This window comes from Bos grunniens, chromosome 28 (assembly GCF_055505025.1).
Source record: "Bos grunniens cultivar Pamir isolate PY7600 chromosome 28, Bosgru_T2T1.0, whole genome shotgun sequence".
Taxonomy (NCBI): domain Eukaryota; kingdom Metazoa; phylum Chordata; class Mammalia; order Artiodactyla; family Bovidae; genus Bos; species Bos grunniens.
Window position 1 is genome coordinate 16,695,292 of NC_141192.1, and position 24,908 is coordinate 16,720,199.

Consider the following 24,908-nt stretch of genomic DNA (forward strand, 5'->3'; position numbering starts at 1 on the left):
AATACTTAGCTGTGCTAATGAAAGGTATGTGTGTGCAAACCAAGAATAAAGATGGTTCCACTGACTTGGTAGGTGTATTGAAGTTAGGAACTGTAGAACACCTGTGCCCAAGAGGAGTACTGATTTTCCAGGTGCGGGTGGTATAGAGAGGACTACGAATTAGTACAGGAAAGAAGTGTTACACATGGCTGTCCACAGAGTCATGAAGCCACTTTGCCTTAACACAGCAGTGGAGGTCTCAGGGGAGATCTGGGGTTCTGGACACACACTGTCAAGATGTATCTTGTTACAGTCTTGTGGGGAAGCAGGTCATTTCCAGGCAGAAGAACCCACCCTTCTATTATAGACAGTACTTTGTTCTTTCTTGAGGGCTGTCCTAAGAGGTCTTGGAGTTGAAATATGTGGTGGGCAATGACATGCCCGTCTTTCATGGCTTTGGTAAGGTCTCAGTTAAGGCAAAGAAAAGTGGATGTCCTACAAGTTTCAGGGAATTCTTATTAGCAATGGTCAGTTGGAGTAAAGGTGTACCAGACGCTCAGCACTGAGGATTTATGTGCACCGAAGGGAAACAACAGTACATATGAAAAGTTGGAACAGGTTGTTATGAAAATGAAAAGTGCTGGCCCTTTCAGGGAGGAGTGACGGCTTTGAGAGGTCCCTGCAAGAGGCAGATTCAGTGTTTGAAGAGTCGCTGCATCTGGAGCAGAAGGGAGACTGTGCTGCCGCTTTGGCTCTCTGTAACGAAGCTATCTGTAAGTAACTCTAACCGCTATGGCTATGGCACTTTTGACTAACTTCATGATAGTAATTCACTCAGATAGGATAAAAAGAGCTTTTAGGTTTCGTTACTCTCACTCCCCCAAACTGAGGCCCTTTAGCTATCTTTTCCTTTCAGATTCCTAAATGTGCTGGGCACTGTCACTGTGGCCTGTGGATATTTACTGGAAAAATCTCAGCGGGAGTCTACAAATGAACTATCCAGCCATACCTATCTTCTAATCCCCAAATAAAGTTAGGTCTCAGAGGCGAGGTTAGTCTGCTCTTGGCGCTAGTTACTGACTAGCGTGGTGGAGCTGAGGGCAGGAAGAAATGAATAAATTGGCTGTGACTTCCTAGGCCTGTGACTTCTTACCGCATATTTGATTCTTTATGTTTCTCCCCTGCCTTCCTGGTATGCTGCACCATAGGGTTACAGCAAGGGACTAAGAATTTGTATCTGGTTCTTAAATATGACCCACAAGAAGCTGTGTTCTATAAAGACAGATGCAGGTTTGGATCTTAGTTCTGCTGTTGGCTGTCAGGAAGGGGGAGTTGGGAGCAGAGAATGGAGACCAGAATTGGACAGGTCAGTTGCAAAGGACAATGAGAGTGGTAACATCTGAGATGGAAGCACCAATTTATCTTCTTGACTCATTTTAGTTTAGCTTTCTGTTTGTTTGATTTTTAAATTTGAATTAACCTGTTTGGCCTCCATGGCTTCCATGAATGTTCCTTACAGCCAGAGGCAGCTCTGTGCCCTGGATACCATATGCATGGTCCATGCCTTGTAGTTCTGCTGCATATTTTCAGTTTTACTGCCTAACTTTGCTCATTTTTGGTTGAATTTTATTTTTTATTTTTGTTTGTATTTTTGTGTTCTGTTTCTGCTATATTTTCTTTTGCATTTTAGCTAAACTAAGACTTGCCCTGCATGGTGCCAGCTCTAGCACGCACAGCAGAGCCCTAGTCGATAAGAAGTTGCAAATCAGTATTCGAAAAGCACGGAGCCTGCAGGATCGCATGCAGCAGCAGCAATCATCTCAGCCGCCGTCGCAGCCCTCAACCTGCCTCCCCTCACAGGGAGGAGCCCTTCCTCAGCCAACAAGGTAGTGCCTGGGAACCACTGTAGTTTATGGACGCCAGGGGAGGAAGTGACCTTGGGTGCTCCATAGCCAGCTCTCATTGTCTTGGCGACTCCAGGGAGAGAGAAGAGTCCTCTGAAAAGATTTCTTCTCTCAGGTCAGATATACAAAGAAAAGCTCATCCCACTGCTGGTCCTTCTCTTAACAGTTCCTAGAAAGATACAGAAAGTATAGCATCATAAATAGGCCACTTGTCCGTATTTCCTGTGGGTGAGTTTGTCTCTGGACTTGTGTAACAGCATGATTATTAAATTGGTACATGTTATGATCTTAGACATGGCAATCTGAGTTGCATTTCACTTTGCAGTAGAAACCATGTGATTTATTTGCGGATTTCAGTGTCTCCTGTCCCTTAAGGAAGCAGAGAAAGCAGTCTTCCTTGCTCTGACTGAACGATTGCGAGGAGACACAAAGATTCCCTTTGTTTTACTTCCCTATGGTCAGGAATAGGAAAAAAGTCCCCATGGTCATTAGTATAGTTCCCACATTTTAGCCCTTGAAACTGGCTGTTACTTAGAATAGATAGAATTAAGTAAGAATTAATGTTGGCTGTTAATAAGCCTGAGTAGTTTTCAGAATATAAATGTTATAAAGGAAGCTAACATTTTTTGAATATTTGCCCAGGCAGTAAGGTAAATAAATACTTTCATGTTTTATTTTACCTATCTCGCAATAACCTTAGGAGACAGGGATTACTATTTAGCAATGGTTTATAAATAAGGAAACTCAGGCTCAGAGAGGATTAACTAAGTATGATACCCAGGATTACTCAGTTAGTAAGTGGTAGAAGCATGGAATTTCAAATCCAGGTCTTTTGGACTCCATTAGGTTTCCCTTATAAGTAATATATTCTTCACAGTGTTATAAGGGTAATAGAATTAATATATCCACAAAAGTTTATAGTATATTATCATTGAAATTTAATGCTCCTAGCTAGGATCTTCCGTTTTCTTCTTTTCTCCTATTGTTTACTCTACTAGTTGAATGCTGATTTGAGAATCTGATCAGAGATATATTTGAATGTAAGCAATTGAGGGAGCTAAACTCTTTTCAGAAATCTTAAGGCCACTTGATATATGTGAGTAATTAAGGTTATATCTAAGTGCTTCTAATGAGATTTTCAGATCAGAAATATAAAACAATTAGTAAGAAACCAATTAAATGCATTTAATCCCTACTCCCACTCCCAGATCTCAAGAGAGTCACCATTTGTTACTCTGGGGAAGCGTCTCAGTGAATAAACACGATCAAATCCAGATTATAAGAATACACTTGAAATGGTTGATCTTTCTATTAATGCCAGGAGCCCAAGTCATCCTGTACTCTGTAAATATGGCCTTCTGGTTCTTTTGGCTGATCTGCCTCTCAGGACCCTAGGTATGAGTGATCTCTAGGCTTTGCTTACCTTTTCTTGTCATCTGCATGTGGGACTAGAAATATTTGGTTTTGAATTTTTAAGTAGAGGATGATTGGAATGGGACTTTACAGGTAATGAAGAATATTGGCAAGAGCTTTGCTTACTATTACTGTGTACAACTTTGATGAGGATATTTAATAAAGAGAATTAATATTACCCGTTACTTGGGTATGAGCTGACCACATGCCTTCTCTTGTGAACCTCCAATCTGTTGACTCTACTTATGCTTGTCTTTCTATTTCTTTTCACATTCCCTCTGTGAATAGCTAGAAATGGGAACCAGATGAACAGTTCTTTTTGTAAGTAATCTTGTCAATTAAGACAGCTTATGACTGGCTCTCTTTATTTATTTCAGTGAACAGCCTATCCCGCTCCAAGTATTGTTAAGCCAGGAGGCCCAACTGGAACCCTACACGAATACGGAGTTTGGGGCCAGTACTTTCATTTACTCACCTGCTTCCTGCCATGAGCCACACTCGCCATTATTCCCAGAGTCATCCGCCCTGTCTGCTCCACAGCACAATTCCCCCAGTGGGTCTGCCTCGAACCTTCTTACTTCTGTTGAGGTGGACAGTATTGACCCCTCTGTGTTCCACAGGCAGGGCTTACCTAAAACACCAGGGAGACCTGAGAAGAGTTCTCATCATGGTTGGGAATCAGAGGATGAGCTGCAAAGCTGCAGGGGTGAAAGCAGCAGCTGCGCCAGGTCCCCCCAACGAGAAGGAAGAGACACTGATCGAGAACAGCTATTCCGAGAAAAGAGGGATCCTGCTGACTCGTCCCAGGTGATGCCTTGGCCACAGCCAATTGGAATAATAGCCACCTCTGAGAGAGGAGAGGCACACAGTCTAGGCTGTGGTCCTTCAAATTCAGCAGCTCAGCCTAGCCTTTCTCTGTACAGGGCCTGCCACCCCGTAAAACCTGCTCCTTCCTCATCTGTGCTTCACTCCTCTAATACTGTACAGAAAACTAACCAATGCCTCCAAACCCAAAACTTCAAAATTCCATTGACTTCAAATATGGATCGAGGCAGCGAGGAGCCCTCTATGCCAGAGTTTCCTACCACCAAGGGGCTTGTCCGCTCTTTGGCAGAGCAGTTCCAGAGGATGCACGGAGCCTCCACCAGGGATGGTACAGGTGCCCAGGATAGAAGTTTGCCAAACAGTCTAAGGAAGGACTCTCCACCTTCCGACCGTAAGCCTCCTTTCCCACAGAGTCAAGGGAAAGGCCACTGGTCTTGGGCAAAACAACAACCCTCTTTGGATGGTAGGAACAAACTGCCTTCCTGGGAAGAGCCTGCTAATCATCCTTCTCTTGCCACGAACTCTGGGCCGCCTAATGGTGAAGCTTCTAGGGGAGGACAGCCCAGGTTGGCAGAGTCAGGTATTTACCACGGGAAACCGTCTCAAGTGAGAGATGCTGGGCCTAAGGAGCTGGGCAGCAGTGTCGACTCGGGGACTTCCTTGCCTTTGGATTCTTGGGTGAATGTCACAAGGCTCTGTGATTCTCAGCTTAAACATGGGGTCCCTGGGCCAGGAATGAAGTCCTCCCCTCATGATTCCCATACCTGTGTAACCTATCCAGAAAGAAACCACATCATTTTGCATCCACATTGGAACCAGGACACAGAGCAGGAGACCTCAGAATTGGAGTCTCTCTACCAAGCCAGTCTTCAGGTTTCCCAATCTGGCTGTTCTGGATGTGGGCAGCAGGAAGTAGCCTGGAACCCTCTGAGCCAAACAGGTAAGAATGCAACCAGGGGCAGGAGGTGTGGGGGACATAGAAAAGCTGAAGGCAGGAGGATAAGATCAGAAGGGGGGATGGTGTTCTATCTAAATAATATCCTCAGCTTAGGTGGCAGCAGCAGAATTTCTGACTTTATAACGACTTCATGATAAGAGCTAGACATTTTCCTGGCTAGAGAAGAGAATGGGGGCAGAATCATCACTCACAGGCTAGTTCCCTCCTTCTAAAGAAAGAGACCAATGACTGTATGTCCAGGGCGGCTGCAGCATATATGCTAAGGAGTGGTTCTTGGGCCTTTGAGAGTGATTCAGCACGAGACAGGGGAGGCTGAGTGGGTAAGTCATCCTTCAATGGCTTAGGAACTGAACTGATGGCAAGATCCAGCTTGCGACAAGGATGTCCACACTGAGCCAGGTCTCCAGTGTAGCATTTCCAGATTGTACTGAACCAGTTATATCAAGACCTTCCCTCATCCATTCTGGAACTACCAGGTTTAGAATTTTCAAGGAGGTAAGCTTGTAGGGTACCTGTTACTGACTCTTTGTGAGATTATATTGTGTGAAGAGTGAAGTCTAATGTTAAATGCAAAGCATGCACATAGTTCTATAAACTGAAGACATAAAGGATATTTATAATTCAGGATTGATGTACTTAAGAACTCCAAAGCCTGAACTATCATCCTGTCTCCATCATTAACTGTCAGTATAAATTTGGATAAGTCATTTAATATCTAAGATTTTACCTATAAGAAAATTGGTTCAGTGATTTTCTTTTAAAGATACTTTGCAACTCTTAAAATGATACGTATGATTCTGTGAAATTGATTTAGAGAAATGTATCTTCAGTTCAGGTGGTATAGATTCTTTGCATGCTGCAAACCAACATTTAATTACAGCCAAACAAGTGTTTATTCAGAATCTTCTATGTTTCCAGTAGTGTCAGAGTGGGGGTCACCACATAAATATAAGATTTGATATTAAAATATGTTTTTCTTAGGATCTTCACTCTAGACTTTGCAATAACATTTTTATGATCCTTAGATATATAGGACAGAGCAGTATGGGAAGATTCTAAAGAAAAAGGAAAAGTTGGAGTTTGCCTCAGTTAGATCCTGTCTAATGTAACAGAGAAAGAATATACAAATGTGAAGTGTTTTAAGAATAAGAAACACATATAAAAAATACAATGTGACTAAAATTGAACTAAGCAATTGAATGTCAAACATTATAGTACAAACAAAACAAAAAGTCCGTATGTTAACCCAAACAGTGGGCTTCCCAGGTAGCGCTAGTGGTAAAGAACCCTCCTGCCAAGGCAGGAGATGTAAGGGACATGGGTTCAATCCCTGGGTCAGGAAGATCCCCTGGAAGAGGGCATGGCAACCCACTCCAGTATTCTTACATGGAGAATCTCATGAACAGAGGAGACTGGCCGGCTACAGTCTGTAGAGTTGCAAAGAGTTGGACACACTGAAGCGACTTAGCATGCACCCCAAATAGCAACAATTTTTTTTTTACTATAGATACTTTTGAAAATATATATAAAGTCTTTTTCAAAAGTATCTATAGTAAAAAAAAAAAATTGTTGCTATTTGGGGTGCATGCTAAGTCACTTCAGTGTGTCCAACTCTTTGCAACTCTACAGGCTGGATCATGGAAAAAGCAAGAGAGTTCCAGAAAAACATCTATTTCTGCTTTATTGACTATGCCAAAGCCTCTGACTGTGTGGATCACAATAAACTGTGGAAAGTTCTGGAAGAGATGGGAATACCAGACCACCTGACCTACCTCTTGAGAAACCTACATGCAGGTCAGGAAGCAACAGTTAGAACTGGACATGGAACAGCAGACTGGTTCCAAATAGGAAAAGGAGTACGTCAAGGCTGTATATCATCACCCTGCTTATTTAACTTAAATGCAGAGTACATCATGAGAAACGCTGGGCTGGAAGAAGCACAAGATGGGAATCAAGACTGCCAGGAGAAATATCAATAACCTCAGATATGCAGATGACAACACCCTTAAGGCAGAAAGTGAAGAGGAACTAAAAAGCTTCTTGATGGAAGTGAAAGAGGATAGTGAAAAAGTTGGCTTAAAGCTCAGCATTCAGAAAATGAAGATCATGGCATCTGGTCCCATCACTTCATGGGAAATAGATGAGGAAACAGTGGAAACAGTGTCAGACTTTATTTAAATCACTGCAGATGGTGATTGCAACCATGGAATTAAAAGACACTTACTCCTTGGAAGGAAAGTTATGACCAACCTAGATAGCATATTGAAAAGCAGAGACATTACTTTGCCAACAAAGGTCCGTCTAGTCAAGGCTGTGGTTTTTCCAGTGGTCATGTATGGATGTGAGAGTTGGACTGTGAAGAAAGCTGAGCACCGAAGAATTGATGCTTTTGAACTGTAGTGTTGGAGAAGACTCTTGAGAGTCCCTTGGACTGCAACAGATCCAACCAGTCCATTCTGAAGGGGATCAGTCCTGGGATTTCTTTGGAAGGAATGATGGTAAAGCTGAAGCTCAAATACTTTGGCCACCTCATGAGAAGAGTTGACTCATTGGGAAAGACTCTGATGCTGGGAGGGATTGGGGGCAGGAGGAGAAGGGGACGACAGAGGATGAGATGGCTGGATGGCATCACTGACTCGATGGACGTGAGTCTGAGTGAACTCCAGGAGTTGGTGATGGACAGGGAGGCCTGGCGTGCTGCGATTCATGGGGTCACAAAGAGTCGGACACGAGTGAGTGACTGAACTGAACTGAACTAAACTGAAAGTAGGAAAAAATTGATAATCCCACTCAGTAATTTCATGAGTTTACTTCTGGCTTTGGGTTGTGTTCCAGCCCTGGTTGATACACTGTTTTTTAAAAAATTGAAGTATGGTTCATTTACAGAGTTGTATTAGTTTTAGATATATAGTATACAGCAAAGTGATTCAGTTCATATATTAATATATATAATGTATGTATGTGTGTATATATATATATATATGCATGCATGCTTGCTTAGTTATGTCCAACTCTTTGTGACTCCTTGGACTATAGCCCGTCAGGCTCCCCTGTCCATGGAATTTTTCAGACAAGAATACTGGAGTGAAAAAACATAAATACAGTATACTAACACATATATATGGAATTTAGAAAGATGGTAACAATAACTCTGTATACGAGACAGCAAAAGAGACACTGATGTATAGAACAGTCTTATGGACTCTGTGGGAAAGGGAGAGGGTGGGAAGATTTGGGAGAATGGCATTGAAACATGTAAAATACCATGTAGGAAACGAGTTGCCAGTCCAGGTTCGATGCACGATGCTGGATGCTTGGGGCTGGTGCACTGGACGGCCCAGAGGGTTGGTATGGGGAGGGAGGAGGGAGGAGGGTTTGGGATGGGGAACACATGTATACCTGTGGCGGATTCATTTTGATATTTGGCAAAACTAATACAATTATGTAAAGATTAAAAAAAAAAAAAAAAAGAATACTGGAGTGAGTTGCCATTTCCTCCTCCAGGGGATCCTCCTGATCCAGTAATGAAACCTGCTTCTCCTACACTGCAGGCTGATTCTTTACTGCTGAGCCATTGTATACATATGTATGTTAATATATATATGTGTGTGTGTGTGTGTGTGTGTATTGTTTTTCATATTTTTTCCAGTATGGGCTATTACAAAATATTGACTATTACCTGTGCTATGCAATAGGTCCTTGTTTATGTATTTTCTGTATCAGTTCAGTTCAGTTCAGTTGCTCAGTCATGTCCGACTCTTGCACGCCAGGCCTCCCTGTCCATCACCAACTCCCAGAGTTCACTCAGACTCACGTCCATCAAGTCAGTGATGCCATCCAGCCATCTCATCCTCTGTCGTCCCCTTCTCCTCCTGCCCCCAATCCCTCCCAGCATCAGAGTCTTTTCCAATGAGTCAACTCTTCGCATGAGGTGGCCAAAGTACTGGAGTTTCAGCTTTAGCATCATTCCTTCCAAAGAAATCCCAGGACTGATCCCCTTCAGAATGGACTGGTAGGATCTCCTTGCAGTCCAAGGGACTCTCAAGAGTCTTCTCCAACACCACAGTTCAAAACCATCAGTTCTTCGGCCCTCAGCTTTCTTCACAGTCCAACTCTCACATCCATACATGACCACTGGAAAAACCATAGCCTTGACTAGACGGACCTTTGTTGGCAAAGTAATGTCTCTGCTTTTCAATATGCCATCTAGGTTGGTCATAACTTTCCTTCCAAGGAGTAAGTGTCTTTTAATTCCATGGCTGCAATCACCATCTGCAGTGATTTAAATAAAGTCTGACACTGTTTCCACTGTTTCCTCATCTATTTCCCATGAAGTGATGGGACCAGATGCCATGATCTTCGTTTTCTGAATGCTGAGCTTTAAGCCAACTTTTTCACTATCCTCTTTCACTTTCATCAAGAGGCTTTTGAATTCCTCTTCACTTTCTGCCATAAGGGTGTTGTCATCTGCATGTCTGAGGTTATTGATATTTCTCCTGGCAGTCTTGATTCCAGCTTGTGCTTCTTCCAGCCCAGCATTTCTCATGATGTACTCTGCATTTAAGTTAAATAAGCAGGGTGATGATATACAGCCTTGACGTATTCCTTTTCCTATTTGGAACCAGTCTGTTGTTCCATGTCCAGTTCTTTTTTTTTTTTTAATTTTTTAAAATTTTATTTTATTTTTAAACTTTATATAATTGTATTAGTTTTGCCAAATATCAAAATGAATCCACCACAGGTATACATGTGTTCCCCATCTTGAACCCTCCTCCCTCCTCCCTCCCCATACCATCCCTCTGGGTCGTCCCAGTGTACCAGCCCCAAGCATCCAGTCCATGTCCAGTTCTAACTGTTGCTTCCTGACCTGCATATAGGTTTCTCAAGAGGCAGATCAGGTCATCTGGTATTCCCATCTCTTTCAGAACTTTCCACAGTTTATTGTGATCCACACAGTCAGAGGCTTTGGCATAGTCAATAAAGCAGAAATAGATGTTTTTCTGGAACTCTCTTGCTTTTTCCATGATCCAGCGGATGTTGGCAATTTGATCTCTGGTTCCTCTACCTTTTCTAAAACCAGCTTGAGTAGTATATATATGTTAATCCCAAACTCCCAGTTTATCCCTTCCCCTCTTTCCTCTTTGATAACCAAAAGTTTGGTTTCTATGTCTGTGAGTCAATTTCTGTTTTATAAATAAGTGCATTTGTATCATCTTTTTTGATTTCACGTATAAGTGATGTATATTTGTCTTTCTCTGATTTACTTCACTGAATATAATCTATAGGTCCTGCCATGTTGCTGCTGGTTCTGTTTTTTATGTATATATACTATATATGTATTTGTATTGTTTTTACTGAAAGTAGAATCATTGTAAAATATGGATACAGTTTAGTCCCATGATTTTCTTATATCCATAAGCATTTTCCCTTTGGAAAAAACTACTTTTAATGACTATCATATGCTTCACATCAATGTACCATAATACAGTCAACCACTCTACTTTGGTTGAATACTTCCAATTTTTTGGTAATATAGCACTGTGATGAGTATGTTTATACTTAAGAGTTTGGCCACATTTCTGATAAACTCCTTAGAATAAGCTTTTAGAAGGATAATAACTAGTTGAAAGTTGTAAACTTTAAAAAAATCTCTTGATACATACTGACAAACTCAGGAAGATTATACTTCTGAAGGCAGTATGAAAACATACCTACCAACCTTTAATTTGTACTTGGTAATGAAAGAAAACATTTTTTAAATCCATTTGGTGAATCAGTCCTGAAAGTAACTTGTCAAACCAAAGTACGCTGTATTTTGGTTAGTCTCTTTTCAATCGAGTCTTTCAGAACTAACATGACAAAATAAAGAAGAGATCAGTGGAATAAATTGAGAAGTAGATGAAGGAAGGCAATCGAGAAGGAAAATGCTGGTTAGGGTCCATATGTGATAGAATATATCTTTAGGGGAGTCCTCTTTTATTTGAAAGCATTTATTAAGCACCAAATTACCTCCAGATTTATATCTATAGTTGATAAGTAACACTGTAAGTTTAAAGTGTACAGTGTGATGGTTGATACATGTATATGTTGCAAAGTGGTTACCACAATAAAGATAGTGAACAAAACCATCACCATACCTAATTACTGTTGTGTGTGTGTGTGTGGTGAGAATATTTAATTAAGATCTACTATCTTAGCAACTTTCAGGTATATAATAACACAACATAGTTAACTATAGTCACCATGCTATACATTAGGATTCTCAGAACTTATTCATCTTATAATTGGAAATGTGTCCCCTTTGGCCAGTATCTCTATATTTCCCCTAACCCCTAGCTCTTGGCAACTATCATTGCATTCTGTTTCTATGAGTTTAATTCTTATAAGACCCCCACATATAAGTGTGATCGTATGTTTTTTGTCTTTCTCTAACTTACTACTTTAAAAAAAGCTTTATTGATATATAATTTACATAGTGGACAGCTCACCTATTTAAAGTATACAGTTCAATGGTTTTTTAGTATATTCATAGTCATCCACCCTTCACCACAATCAGTTTTAAAGTGTTTTTCAGTACCCTAAAAAGGTGTCAGTAAACCTGTAATCTGTCTAGTTAAGGCTATGGTTTTTCCAGTGGTCATGTATGAATGTCAGAGTTGGACTGTGAAGAAAGCTGAACACCAAAGAATTGATGCTTTTGAACTGTGGTGTTGGAGAACTCTTGAGAGTCCCTTGGACTGCAAGGAGATCCAACCAGTCCATCCTAAAGTAGATCAGTCCTGGGTGTTCATTGGAAGGACTGATGCTGAAGCTAAAACTCCAATACTTAGGCCACCTGATGCAAAAAACAGATTTATTAGAAAAGACCCTGATGCTGGGAAAGATTGAAGGCAGGAGGAAAAGGGGATGACAGAGGATGAGATGGTTGGATAACATAACCAACTCAATGGACATGAGTTTCAGTAAGCCCTGGGAGACTGTGAAGGACAGGAAAGCCTGGTGTGCCGCAGTCCATGGGGTTGCAAAGAGCCGGACACCACTGAGCGACTGAACAACAACAATAAAGTATTATGATCACCCCCTTTGTACTTATCACTAACTTCCATGGTGATTATCTTGGCCAATTATCAACATGTGGCTTATTTTGATTTAGCAGCCCTCCTCCCCTTTCTCTTCCCCACTGGAATTTTTTTTTTTTCCTTCTTTTTTTGCCTATGCTGGGTCTTTGTTGCTGCAGGGGCTTTTCTTTAGTTGCAGTGCCCAGGTTTCTCATTGTGGTAACTACTCTTGTTACAGCGTGTGAGCTATAGGGTGAGCAGGGTTCAGTGGTTGCGGGTCCCAGGCTCTAGGGCACAGGCTCAATTGTTGTGGTGCACGGGGTTAGTTGCTCCGCAGTATGTGGGATCTTCCTGGATCAGAGAGTGAATCTGTGTCCCCTGCAATGGCAGACGAATTCTTCACCACCGAGCCACCAGGGAAGCCCCCTTTAAAAGCAGAACTATGATACTATTATACCTAAAAAATTAACAATAATTTCTTAATATAATATAGTAGAAATTATATAATATAGTAACTAGCCAGTATTCATTTTTTTTCTAGTTTTCCCACAAATGTCTTTTCACAGTTGTTCAGTCTCTAAGTTCTGTCTGACTCTTTGCAACCAATGCACTGCAGAATGCCAGGCTTCCCTGTCCTTCACTATCTCCCAGAGTTTACTCAAACCCATGTTCAGTAAGTCGGTGATGCCATCCAGCCATCTCATCCTCTGTCGTCCCCTTCTCCTGCCTTCAATCTTTCCCAGCATCAAGGTCTTTTCTAATGAGTCTGCTCTTCACGTCAGGTGGCCAAAGTATTGAAGCTTCAGCTCCAGCATCAGTCCTTCCAATGAACATTCAGGACTGATCTTTAGGATTGACTGGTTTAGTCTCCTTGCTATCCAAGGGACTCTCAAGAGTGTTCTCCGACACCACAATTTGAAAGCATCAATTCTTTGGCGCTCAGCCTTCTTTATGGTCCAACTCTCACATCCCTATATGACTAATGGAAAAGCCATAGCTTTGACTAGACAGACCTTTGTCTGCAAAGTGATGTCTCTGCTTTTTAATACACTCTCTAGGTTTGTCATAGCTTTCCTTCCAAGGAGCTAATGTCTTTTAATTTTGTGGCTGAGTCACCGTCTCCAGTGGTTTTGGAGCCCAAGAGAATAAAATCTGTCACTGTTTTCACTTTTTCCCCATCTGTTTGCCATTAAGTGATGGAACCAGATGCCATGATCTTAGTTTTCTGAATGTTGAGTTTTTTTTTTATATAAATTTATTTATTTTAATTGGAGGCTAATTACTTTACAATATTGTATTAGTTTTGCCATACATCAACATAAATCCGCCACAGGTGTACACATGTTCCCCATCCTGAACCCCCCTCCCTCCTCCCTCCCCGTACCATCCCTCTGGGTCATCCCATGCACCAGCCCCAAGCATCCTGTATCATGCGTTGAACCTAGACTGGCGATTCGTTTCATATATGATAATATACATGTTTCAATGCCATTCTCCCAAATCATCCCACCCTCTCCCTCTCCCACAGAGTCCAAAAGACTGTTCTATACATCTGTGTCTCTTTTGCTGTCTTGCATACAGGGTTATCATTACCAACTTTCTAAATTCCATATATATGTGTTAGTATACCGTATTGGTGTTTTTCTTTCTGGCTTACTTCACTCTGTATAGTAGGCTCCAGTTTCATCCACCTCATTAGAACGGATTTGAACTGATTCAAATGTATTCTTTTTAATGGCTGCATAATAGTCCATTGTATATATATACCACAGCTTTCTTATCCATTTGTCTGCTGATGGACATCTAGGTTGCTTCCATGTCCTGGCTATTGTAAACAGTGCTGTGATGAACATCGGGGTACACATGTCTCTTTCAATTCTGGTTTCCTCGCTCTGTATGCCCAGCAGTGAGATTGCTGGGTCATAAGGCAGTTCTATTTCCAGTTTTTTAAGGAATCTCCACACTGTTCTCCATAGTGGCTGTACTCGTTTGCATTCCCAGCAATAGTGTAAGAGGGTTCCCTTTTCTCCACACCCTCTCCAGCATTTATTGCTTATAGACTTTTGGATCGCACCCATTCTGACTGGCGTGAAATGGTACCTCATTGTGGTTTTGATTTGCATTTCTCTGATAATGAGTGATGTTGAGCATCTTTTCATGTGTGTGTTAGCCATCTGTATGTCTTCTTTGGAGAAATGTCTGTTTAGTTCTTTGGCCCATTTTTTGATTGGGTCATTTATTTTTCTGCAGGAGTTGCCTGTATATTTTTGAGATTAGTTGTTTGTCAGTTGCTTAATTTGCTATTATTTTCTCCCATTCTGAAGGCTGTCTTTTCACCTTGCTTATAGTTTCCTTTGTTGTGCAGAAGGTTTTAATTTTTTTTAATTTAAATTTATTTATTTTAATTAAAAAGCTAATTAGTTTACAATACTGTATTGATTTTGCCATACTGAATGTTGAGTTTTAAGCCAGCTTTTCCACTCTTCTTTCAACCTCATCAAGAAGCTCTCAGTTCCTCTTCACTTTCTGCCATTAAAGTGGTATCATCTGCATATCTGAGGTTGTTGGTATTTCTCCCAGCAATCTTGATTCCAGCCTGTGATTCATCCAGCCTGGCATTTCACATGAGGTACTCTGCATATAAGTTATAATAAGCAGGGTGACAATATACAGCCTTGATGTACTCCTTTCCCAATTTTGAATCAGTCGGTTGTTCCATGTCTGGTTCTAACTGTTGCTTCTTGACCCACACACAGGTTTCTCAGGAGACAAGTAACATGTTCTGGTATTTACACCTCTTTAAGAATTTTCCACAGTCTGTTGTGATCTACACAGTTAAAAGGCTTTAGTGTAGTCAATGAAGCAGATTTTTTTTGAAATTCCCTTGCTTTTTCTATGATCCAACAGATGTTGACAATTTGATCTCTGGTTCCTCTGCCTTTTCTAAATCCAGCTTGTACATCTGGAAGTTCTTAGTTCACAAGCTACTGAAGCCTAGCTTGAAGGATTTTGAGTGTTACCTTTCCAGCATGTGAAATGAGCATGATTGTATGGTAGTTTGAACAATCTTTGGCTTTGCCCTTCTTTGGAACTGGGATGAAAACTGACCTTTTCCAGTCCTGTAGCCACTGCTGAGTTTACCAAATTTGCTGACATATTGAGTATTGCACTTTAACAGAATCATCTTTTAGCATTTTAAATAGCTTAACTGGAATTCTGTCACCTCCTCCAACTTTGTTCATAGTAATGCTTCCTAAGGCCCACTTGACTTCACACTCCAGAATGTCTGGCTCTAGGTAAGTAACCACACTATCGTGGTTATCCGGGTCATTAAGACTTCTTTTGTATGGTTCTTCTGTGTATTCTTGCCAGCTCTTAATCTCTTCTGCTTCTTTTAGGTCCTTGCCATTCTGTCCTTTATTTTGCCCATCTTTGCATGAAATGTTCCCTTGGTATCTCCAGTTTTCTGGAGAAGATCTGTAGTCTTTTCCATTCTATTGTTTTCCTCTGTTTCTTTGCACTGTTCTTTTAAGAAGTCCTTTTTATCTCTCCTTGCTGTTCTCTGGAACTCTGCCTTCAGTTAGGTATATCTTTCCCTTTCTCCCTTGCCTTTCGCTGCTCTTTTCTCAGCTATTTGTAAAGCCTCCTCAGACAACCACTTAGCCTTCTTGAATTTCTTTTTATTTAGGATGATTTTGGTCACTGCCTCCTATACAGTGTTATGAACCTCTGTCCATAGTTCTTCAGGCACTCTGTCTGCTAGATCTAAGCCCTCGAATCTGTTTATCACCTCTACTTTATAACCATAAGGGATTTGCTTTAGGTCATACCTGAATGGCCTAGTGGTTTTCCCTAGTTTGTTCAGTTTAAGTCTGAATTTTGCAGTAAGGAGCTCGTGATGTGAGGCACAGTCAACTCCAGGTCTTATTTTTGCTGACCGTATAGAGCTTCTCCATCTATAGCTGCAAAGAATTACAATCAATCTGATTTTGATATTGACCATGTGTAGAGTCTACACATGTGTAGAGTCATATCCATGTGTAGAGTCATCTCTTGTATTGTTGGAAGAGAGTGTTTGTTATGACCAATGCTTCTCCTGACAGAACTCTGTTAGCCTTTGGCCTGGTTCATTTTGTATTCCATGGCCAAACTTGCCTGTTCTTCCAGGTATCGTTTGACTTCCTACTTTTGCATTCCAATCCCCTGTGATGTAAAGGACATCCTTTTGGTGTTAGTGCTAGAAGGTCTTGTAGGTCTTGACAGAACTGTTCAATTTCACCTTCTTCGGCATTAGTGGTTGGGCATAGACTTTGATTACTATGATGTTGAATGATATGCCTTGAAATGAACTGAGATCATTCTGTCGTTTTTGAGATTGCACCCAAGAACTGCTTTTTGGTCTCTTTTGTTGACTATGAGGGCTACTCCATTTCTTCTAAGGGATTCTTGCTCACAATAGTAGATACAATGGTCATCTGAATTAAATTCGTCCATTCCTTTCCATTTTAGTTCACTGATTTCTAAGATGTCGATGTTTACTCTTGCTATCTCCTGCTTGACCACATCCAGTTTACCTTGATTCATGGACCTAATAGTCCAGGTTCTTTTGCAATATTGTTTTTTACAGCATTAGACTTTACAACTTTTCACTACCAGACACACCCACAACTAAGTGTCATTCCGGCTTTGGCCCAGCCTCTTCATTCTTTCTGGAGCTTTCTCTCTGCTCCTTCCCAGTACCTTATTGGACACTTTCTGACCTGGAAGGCTCATCTTCCGGTTTCATAATCTTTTTGCCTTCTCATGCCGTTCATGGGGTTCTAGAGGCAAGAATTGGAGAAGGCTATGGCAACCCACTCCAGTACTCTTCCCAGAAAATCCCATGGACGGAGAAGCCTGGTAGGCTCGAGTCCATGGGGTCGAGAAGAGTCAGACACGACTGAGTGACTTCACTTTTCACTTTCATGCATTGGAGAAGGAAATGGCAACCCACTCCAGTGTTCTTGCCTGGAGAATCCCAGGGATGGCAGAGCCTGGTGGGCTGCTGTCTGTGGGGTCGCACAGAGTCTGACACGACTGAAGCGACTTAGCAGCAGCAGCAGCAGCAACAGAGGCAAGAATACTGGAGTGGTTTGCCATTGCCTCCTCCTGTGGACCACGTTTTATCAGAACTCTCCACTATGACCTGTCCATCTTGGGTCGCCCTGCACAGCATGGCTCATAGCTTCATTGTGTTATTACGCAGGCCCCTTCACTATGACAAGGCTGTGATCCATGAAGGGGCACCTTAATTCTGCTTTCTGTCAAAGCCAGAAGTGCCCTCAACAGTACCCCTTACGGAGGCCACCTTCACCTCTGTTTAAATGTCTTTAAAGGAATCAGTGTTTAGTCTCTTCAGGAGATTCCGGTGGCTACCTCGTTCGCTAGATGGGAATCATTTGATTAGAGCAATTCCAAATTCTAGATTCTTAGATTGCCAGGCTCATGGAGAAGTTCCTATTAAGGTCACTTGGTTGAAAAATGAAGCAAAAGTGTCTGCGAATAAGCGGATCCAGGTTCTGTCCAACAGTTCTTTATATATCAGTGAAGCAGAAGGCAAGTAAGGAGTTCAATCTGATGAAGGATTTTATCAGTGCTTGGCCATGAATAACATGGAGCTGTTCTTAGTCAAAAAGCTCACCTTGCCTTATCAGTGTGCTCCTGGGCTTCCCAGGTGGCTCAGTGGTAAAGAATCCGCCTGCCAGTGCAAGAGACACAGGAGACAGGGGTTTGATCCCTGGGTTGGGAAGATCTCCTAGAGGAGGAAATGACAACCCCCTCCAGTAATCTTGACCGGAGAATCCCATGGATAGAGGAGCCTGGTGGGCTACAGTCCGTGGGGACACAGAGAGTCGTACACGACTGAGCAACTGAGCAAACTCTAACCATTACAACTATAATTCTTAAATCTGGCTGCCCATCACAGTCACTGAAGAAATGGCTTAAAAAAAAAAAAAAAAAGAGGAATAGTTTCATATAAATGGGATCATAACATGCCTGATGTTTTTATTATAGAAAATTTCTCTTTCCTTTCCTTAAATCAGTCCCTACTGTTTACCCCTGCCCTCAGCCTTCTCAGACAATAATCTACTGTGCATATATCTGTATTTTTCTGTTCATGTAATCCTATGCAGATGTATATATATATATCATGTCTTTTTGTTGGGGATTATTTTACAGATTTCTTTTAACTCAATACTTGAAAATATTTGAAAATTCCTCTAAGTCATCTAGTTTAATTAAATTCTTTTTTTTTTTTTTTTTTTTTTTAGTGGCTGAACAGTATTTGATATTGAGGATACTATAAAGTATTTAGCCATTCTGCTGTGGATAGGCATTACTTTATTTCTAGTTATTAGTCAAACAATGCCACAATAAACTGATATTTTTGCTTCTTATTCTCAAGAGGGTAAGAGGGTAAATCTATTTTCAATCTTAATGGTTATCTCTAGATTGCTTATTAGGAAGACTATAATATTTCACATTTCCTCTAACAATGTTTAAGGCTATTCTCCCACATTCTTTATGGAAATCTCTTAAAAATAAATATTCCCAGGCTCTAACCAGAAAGATTCTGATTTAGTATGTCCGTGGAGAGATACACAAAGCTGTATTTTCAAAAAGTTCTAGATGAATCAGAGGTAGTATTGGAACCACTGCATTTAAGCACAAGAAAATATTAAAAATAACTGGCCTTTTAGCTTAGTATCAGCAATATCATGCTTTAGCTAGGTATACATATTAGAATCAAAATATCAAATCAAGATGTGAATTGGCAATAGACATATATATCAAATGTAGGTCAAGGGTGTGTGCGCTTTCAGAAGGTTTAATTAGTTGTATTGGAGCAAGCCCCTTGGGAGTCACATATCCAGTTTGGAGCAGCTCATCTCTTTACAGTCTCACAAGATTTTTAGGAAGAGATAAACATTTAGAATTTGTTTAGAATGTAAGTGATTAGAGAGATGCTAATGAGGAAATAAAAGACCACACTACATATATAAAATGTTGAAGAGCTCCTGCTCATAGTATATAATTGGAAGTGAACATCCAAAGACTTGAGTTTTAATCCTGGTTAAACTACTTACTATTTGTCAGACTCTGGAACTTATTTTCCTGTTTTGTAAAATGAGATGGTTTAATATATGATTACTATGATAATTTCCTAACTAGACTGGAGACAACATTTCCCTTGTCATCGCAGATGCTCTAGAGAATTACTGTGTCAGGTAATTTCCTCTATATCTATTATAAGTCTTGGACCCAAATCTGACAGCAGCAAAGCTGATTATATTTACTATTTAGCTATGTGTCCACAGAGCCCCTTCTCTAGGGCCTGTATTTGAGATCCCTATGGCCTATGGGAAGCTATCCATATTCTGAAACTCCTGTTTCTACATTCTAGGAATCCATCCTCCATTGAATTCAGAGATGAATATTTGTTATTTAATGAAGCAAAAACTCCAGAGTTTTGTGTTGCAGGCTGAGTGCAGACTCTGGGAGAAGAGATGGGTTCAACTTATGTTTGTTTTCCTCCTCAGGCTCTGCAGATGGTGTAGGGAGGAGGTTGCACTCAGCCCCTGGCCTTGGTCTCTCAAAGACCCCAACAGCAGAAATGGAGCACAGTCTCCATGAAGCCAACTCAGTGTCTGCTTCTCAGGTAGCCACCTCAGGTTCTAGAGTTCTGGGCATGGGGTGGTGTGTTGGGAAAGAATTACGGGGAGATATGAGTGGCGGGGTTGGTGATAAGGCAGGGCATAGGAATGTGGGGCTATTAGAAGAGAACATGATCTATGATTGGGCTTCTTTTGAGTGAGAGGAGGTTGCCACATGGCTGCTGCTGCTAAGTTGCTTCAGTCGTGTCCGACTCTGTGCGACCCCACAGACAGCAGCCCACCAGGCTCCTCCGTCCCTGGGATTCTCCAGTCAAGAACACTGGAGTGGGTTGCCATTTCCTTCTCCAATGCATGAAAGTGAAAAGTGAAAGGGAAGTCGCTCAGTCGTGTCCAACTCTTAGCGACCCCATGGACTGCAGCCCACCAGGCTCCTCCGTCCATGGGATTTTCCAGGCAAGAGTACTGGAGTGGGGTGCCATTGCCTTCTCTGGCCACATGGCTACTACCTTTCAAATATATCTAATTCAGATCTCTACTAGTGAGTCCTACTTACCCTATTCTCTCCCATATCCCTCGGGACAGAGTCTGTGGGAAAACCACAAGTCTGATGTTATGTGTCTGCCTGTGTGTCTGTGTGTTTGAAGGCCGCACCTTGCCAAGGCCCCAGCCGGGAATGTGGGGAGGATGATCAGTATGGTGCAGAGAACTTTCGGCGCATCTCACGCAGTCTCAGTGGCACCGTTGTCTCAGAGAGGGAGGAGGTCCCAGTCTCTTCCCACAGTTTTGTAAGTAGAATCAGGGTCTGTCTATTTAGGGCATCTTCTTTCTCTTGCTAGGTAAAAATGTACTGTGGGTGAAGGGGCAAGAGAAATGGAAGGTTGTGATTTGGGGAAAGCCATGTGCACTCAGCAAAAATGAGGACATGGAATCATTATTTTTTTTGGTCACACATTCACTTGGAGCCCAGAAGAACGTTCTTTCCCTGTAGCAGTTCTGGAAGGTGTAATGTAGACTTCCTCAGGATGAGAAGAGTCCCAGAAGCCTTGAGAGGAGTCTCTGAGGAGCCATGACTGCTGACTGGGTCAGAATCCATTGCACTAATCAAAGGAAAAAGAAGAGATGGGATGACGTCTTGTTTTTCCTGTTCTTCCCCATCCTAGAAAATGACCCAGTGGGGTCCAGTGGGCTTTCAAGCTGAAATGAAGCATATGCATTGGCAGCAGAAGGAAAATGATTTAAAGTCCTCATCTTTGGGGCATTTCATATAGAATTAATGCAGTAATCTACAGATGAAAGGGACAGGGATATCCAAGTCAGCAGAGATCAGCAAACTCAAATAGTTTCAGTGGTTGGATTTCTAAAATGTGCCTTTTGAGAATTTCATACACTTGCCTAAGGCAACTTGAGATTTTATTAAAGTATAGGTCAGGACATAAAGCACCAGTAGTACATTGAAGCTTGCTCACCATGTCAGTTTGATAAAAATTTTAAAAAACAGGTCTTAAATATGTGGTATAAAAATAGAAAAGTACAAAAAGGAAAACTAAGTCTCTTCCACCAGTTCTTCAGATCCAGTTTCTTTCCCAGTGACTACCCAAGAGGTAGTCATTTTTTTCCAGTTTATTGTCATAAATTTATAAATAGCTCTGAACAGTTGGCCACTCTTTTTGGGAAAGGTGGTCTTTTCTGCCCAGCATTTGTTCTCATATACCTTTAATGGCAAGTTGTTATTTTCCTAGGAGAGTTGGCTTCCTTTTGGCCTGACTTCTGTATCATTCATTGATTCATTGATTCATTCTTTTAAAGAAATGCTTTCTGAGCTTATCTTCTAGGTATTGTGCCGAAAAATGGTGTTGAGTGAGCTAGATACAGTCCCTGCTCTCTTGACTTTACAGTCTACTGGAGGAGACAGATAAACAATTATAATATAAATATGATAGGATTTGATGCTATGGAAGCAAAATAGAGGGGACATCTAAACCAGGCTTGAGGAATCAGGGAAGTCTTCCTGGAGAATTAAAATGAATGTAGCAGATAAAGGGGACTGAAGCAGATATTAACTGAGTTAGAAAAAGCTTTTTGGTGTGGTATGATTAGAGTCTGGCGAGGGATAAATGGAGAATGTTGACAAGTGAGACTGTTAAGACTATAAACAAGGGTCATCTCATGAACCATAGTAAGGAGTTTGGGAGAATAGAGAGATGTGGACATATTGGAGAGTCAACTAGGAAATTAAAATGTTTGGTGCCTACTTGCCTGGAAATGGGGAAAAGAGAATCAAGGATGATATCTAGGAATTGTGGGTTGATAATGATAATATTTGAGGGAAGAGAAGCAGGAATATATTTGGGTGGAGAGATATGTGCAATTTTGGACGTATTAAGCTTGAGTGGAGATAGATATCTGGTAGGCTTTTGATTCTGAGACATATAAACTTAAAATTGAGATTTGAGAATCATAGCCACTGAAAAGAGGAAGAGAATTGCAAAAAGAGGAAAAAAAAACCCAGGACATATCTCTGAAGAGAATCAGATTTGAGGTTCTTCTTTTGAAAAACCCCAAACGGAGACTTGGTAAGAGGCTATATAGCGATGGAAGGGGACCCAGTGAAGAGGGCTGTCTTTCTTTTGGTGACTGTGTTACATGCAGAGAGGACTGGCATCTGGTCCTTAGTCTACTTGGTAAATGCCTACCATGTGCCAGGCTGTGTTAGGCGCTATGAGCACACACTGCTGAAACAGCACAAAGTATCTTACAATTTCAAAAAAGAAATAAGATACACTGGCTTATAGATCATTTTATTTAATATATTATTTATTAAGTGCCTATAATAATCCTCCAGGAGCTGTTCAAGGTTATGGGGACACTGGAGTGAAAAGAAATGTATTCTGGTAGGAGAGAAAAGACATTAAACAAGTAAACTCCAGACAATGTGTGATAAAGAATAAAACAAAGCAAGAGGCTAAGGGTAATAGTGGTTATTCTCAGGGCTGGTTTTGATAGAGTAGTGAGGAAAATCAGCTCTAAGAAAGTAACATGTGATGAGAGACCTCAGTTATATGAAGGTGTAAGCCATGGGAAGAGCATTCCCAGTAACAGAAACACAAAGTGTAAAGGCCCTAAGGTGGAATAAGCTTCGTAGTTTTGAAGAACGTTACGAAGGTTGGAGTGTAAAAGGCACAGGAATGGTAGGAGATAAAGGGAGAAAGATCAGCTTTGCCATATCACATGGAACTTGCAGGCCACACTAAAGGAGGCTGTGGGCTGGAGATAGGAAGACTAAATTGGAGGCTGCTGCAGTGGTCTAGTTGACTTTAAATATAAAACCTGTAGGTAGAAATGACAGTATATGGCATAGGCAACTAATGGAATTGTGGATTAAAAGTGCAAAATCAAGGGGCGTGTCAGTATTTTGAGTCTAGGTGACTTAAGAAAATACAGTACCAGAGGGAGGAGTTGGGAAGAATGTTGGTTCAGTTTTGGACATGTTAGTGTCTCATATATTAAAAGACATATTTCTGAGACTTTGCCACATAAGTGAATGACAAATGAACAAAGTAGGTCATAAGCAACAGTGGGTACAGACTTAACAGGCAGCACCAAAATGGAGACTGGAGTGTAGCAGTAACAGGAGAGATGGAATAGAGAGTTTCTGACTGTACATTTAGGGAGATATTAGTTCCCAATATCTGACTGTATATTTAGGGAAATATTAGTTCCCAATATTTAGAGTGAGTGTAGAATTTTTCCATCTTTTTGGCTTTCTGAATTTCTCTCTCATTTCTTCTCTGTTTTTATTAATTTTTTTAGAGGCTTCTGTAATTTTTTTTTTTTTTTAACCACACCACACGTCTTGCAGGATCTTAGTCCCCTGACCAGGGATTGAACCTTGACAGTGAAAGCTTGCAGTCCTTACCACTGGATAGCCAGGGAATTTCCCTCTTCTCTATTTTTAAATTTCTATCTCATTCTCTAATTTTGATAGTAGCATTAAGGACTTTGCTAAAGACCTTGATTGGGAAAGTGAGGGTTGTGAGGAAGACATATTAAGAGAAGAGAACTGTACTTTGGTGTCTTAAGTTCATAGTGGAGGATGTTTCATAGTCAGGACGTTTCCTAGAGGGGCTGATGGGAAGAGTGTCGAGTAGATTGGGTCCATCTCTAGGTTAAGGAATGTTTGTACTCTAGTTCCTTCCATATCCCCCTGCTTCCCTCACTGTGTTTACCCAACCATAGCCTGCTGTGTGTTAATCCTCATCTCTATGTTTTTTTTGTCTTGTCTCATTGTAAGGATTCATCAAGTGTGAGGAAAAAGCCTTTGGAAACCCGGCATCGTTGTTCCAGCTCCTCTTCCCTCCCTGTCATCCATGACCCTCCTGTATTTCTCCTTGGTCCCCAACTCTACCCACCCCAACCACAGTTCCTGTCCCCAGATGTCCTGATGCCCAGCATGGCAGGGGAGCCCCATAGACCCCCAGGTAACTCTCCCCAAATCTAATATTATGTGCTGGAATGTAGTACTTTTCCAGGGACCTGGAAGAATCAAATCGGTGCCTCTGTTGGGGAGTGGGGAAGGGGAAGGGGGGTCCTAAGGTGGAGTTGTAAAGGGAAATGAATTATTGCTTTAAAGATCAAGCATTGATCTTGATGAATCATGACTGAATCATTTCTTGGGCAACATGGGGTCTAGACCAGAGCTCCCAGAATCTAACTACTCATGAAAATGAACTGCTTCAGCTGTAATAAGATATGATTTTAACTGACCCAGGGAATTAGTACCCAGTCTTTAGGATCCCCCAAAACAGGAAATATCATCTCTATCGGCTGTTTTTCTCTCCTTTTATCCCAAGTCTCAGTTGAGGGATGGTCTAGGAGGATGAGTAGTGAATGGCAGACTTGGAAAGATCCCATGCACAGAATACCCATGCCACGTATAGAGACCCAGACAATCCTGGGGAAGGTGGGCAGCATCCTTCTGGCTTGCTTTGACGCTCCACAGCAAGATTTGTTCCATTTTTCCCCTCATGGACCAAATCTACAATTTGAGGCAGTGATTCTTAATGAGAAAGGGGAGGTGCCAGTGGCATCTACTGGGTAGAAAGGCCAGGGATGCTGC

The 24,908-nt window shown here is 41.4% G+C and overlaps 1 protein-coding gene across 8 annotated transcripts in view; it reads left to right on the plus strand.

Annotated features, from left to right (window-relative positions):
• Nucleotides 1-24,908, plus strand: part of USP54 (ubiquitin specific peptidase 54) — a 63,190-nt gene that overhangs the window by 35,933 nt on the left and 2,349 nt on the right. For 4 of the 8 annotated variants that reach the window (XM_086382021.1, XM_086382023.1, XM_086382025.1 and 1 more), the window contains 6 exons: nucleotides 633-752; nucleotides 1,670-1,865; nucleotides 3,674-5,061; nucleotides 19,718-19,836; nucleotides 20,437-20,577; nucleotides 24,084-24,270. In XM_086382021.1, the coding sequence (XP_086238147.1) occupies nucleotides 633-752; nucleotides 1,670-1,865; nucleotides 3,674-5,061; nucleotides 19,718-19,836; nucleotides 20,437-20,577; nucleotides 24,084-24,270 (2,151 nt within the window). Of the gene's footprint in view, nucleotides 1-632; nucleotides 753-1,669; nucleotides 1,866-3,673; nucleotides 5,062-6,708; nucleotides 7,143-19,717; nucleotides 19,837-20,436; nucleotides 20,578-24,083; nucleotides 24,271-24,908 lie in introns of those variants that run through there. The other 4 variants (XM_086382022.1, XM_086382024.1, XR_015156813.1 and 1 more) reach the window with 3 other exon arrangements.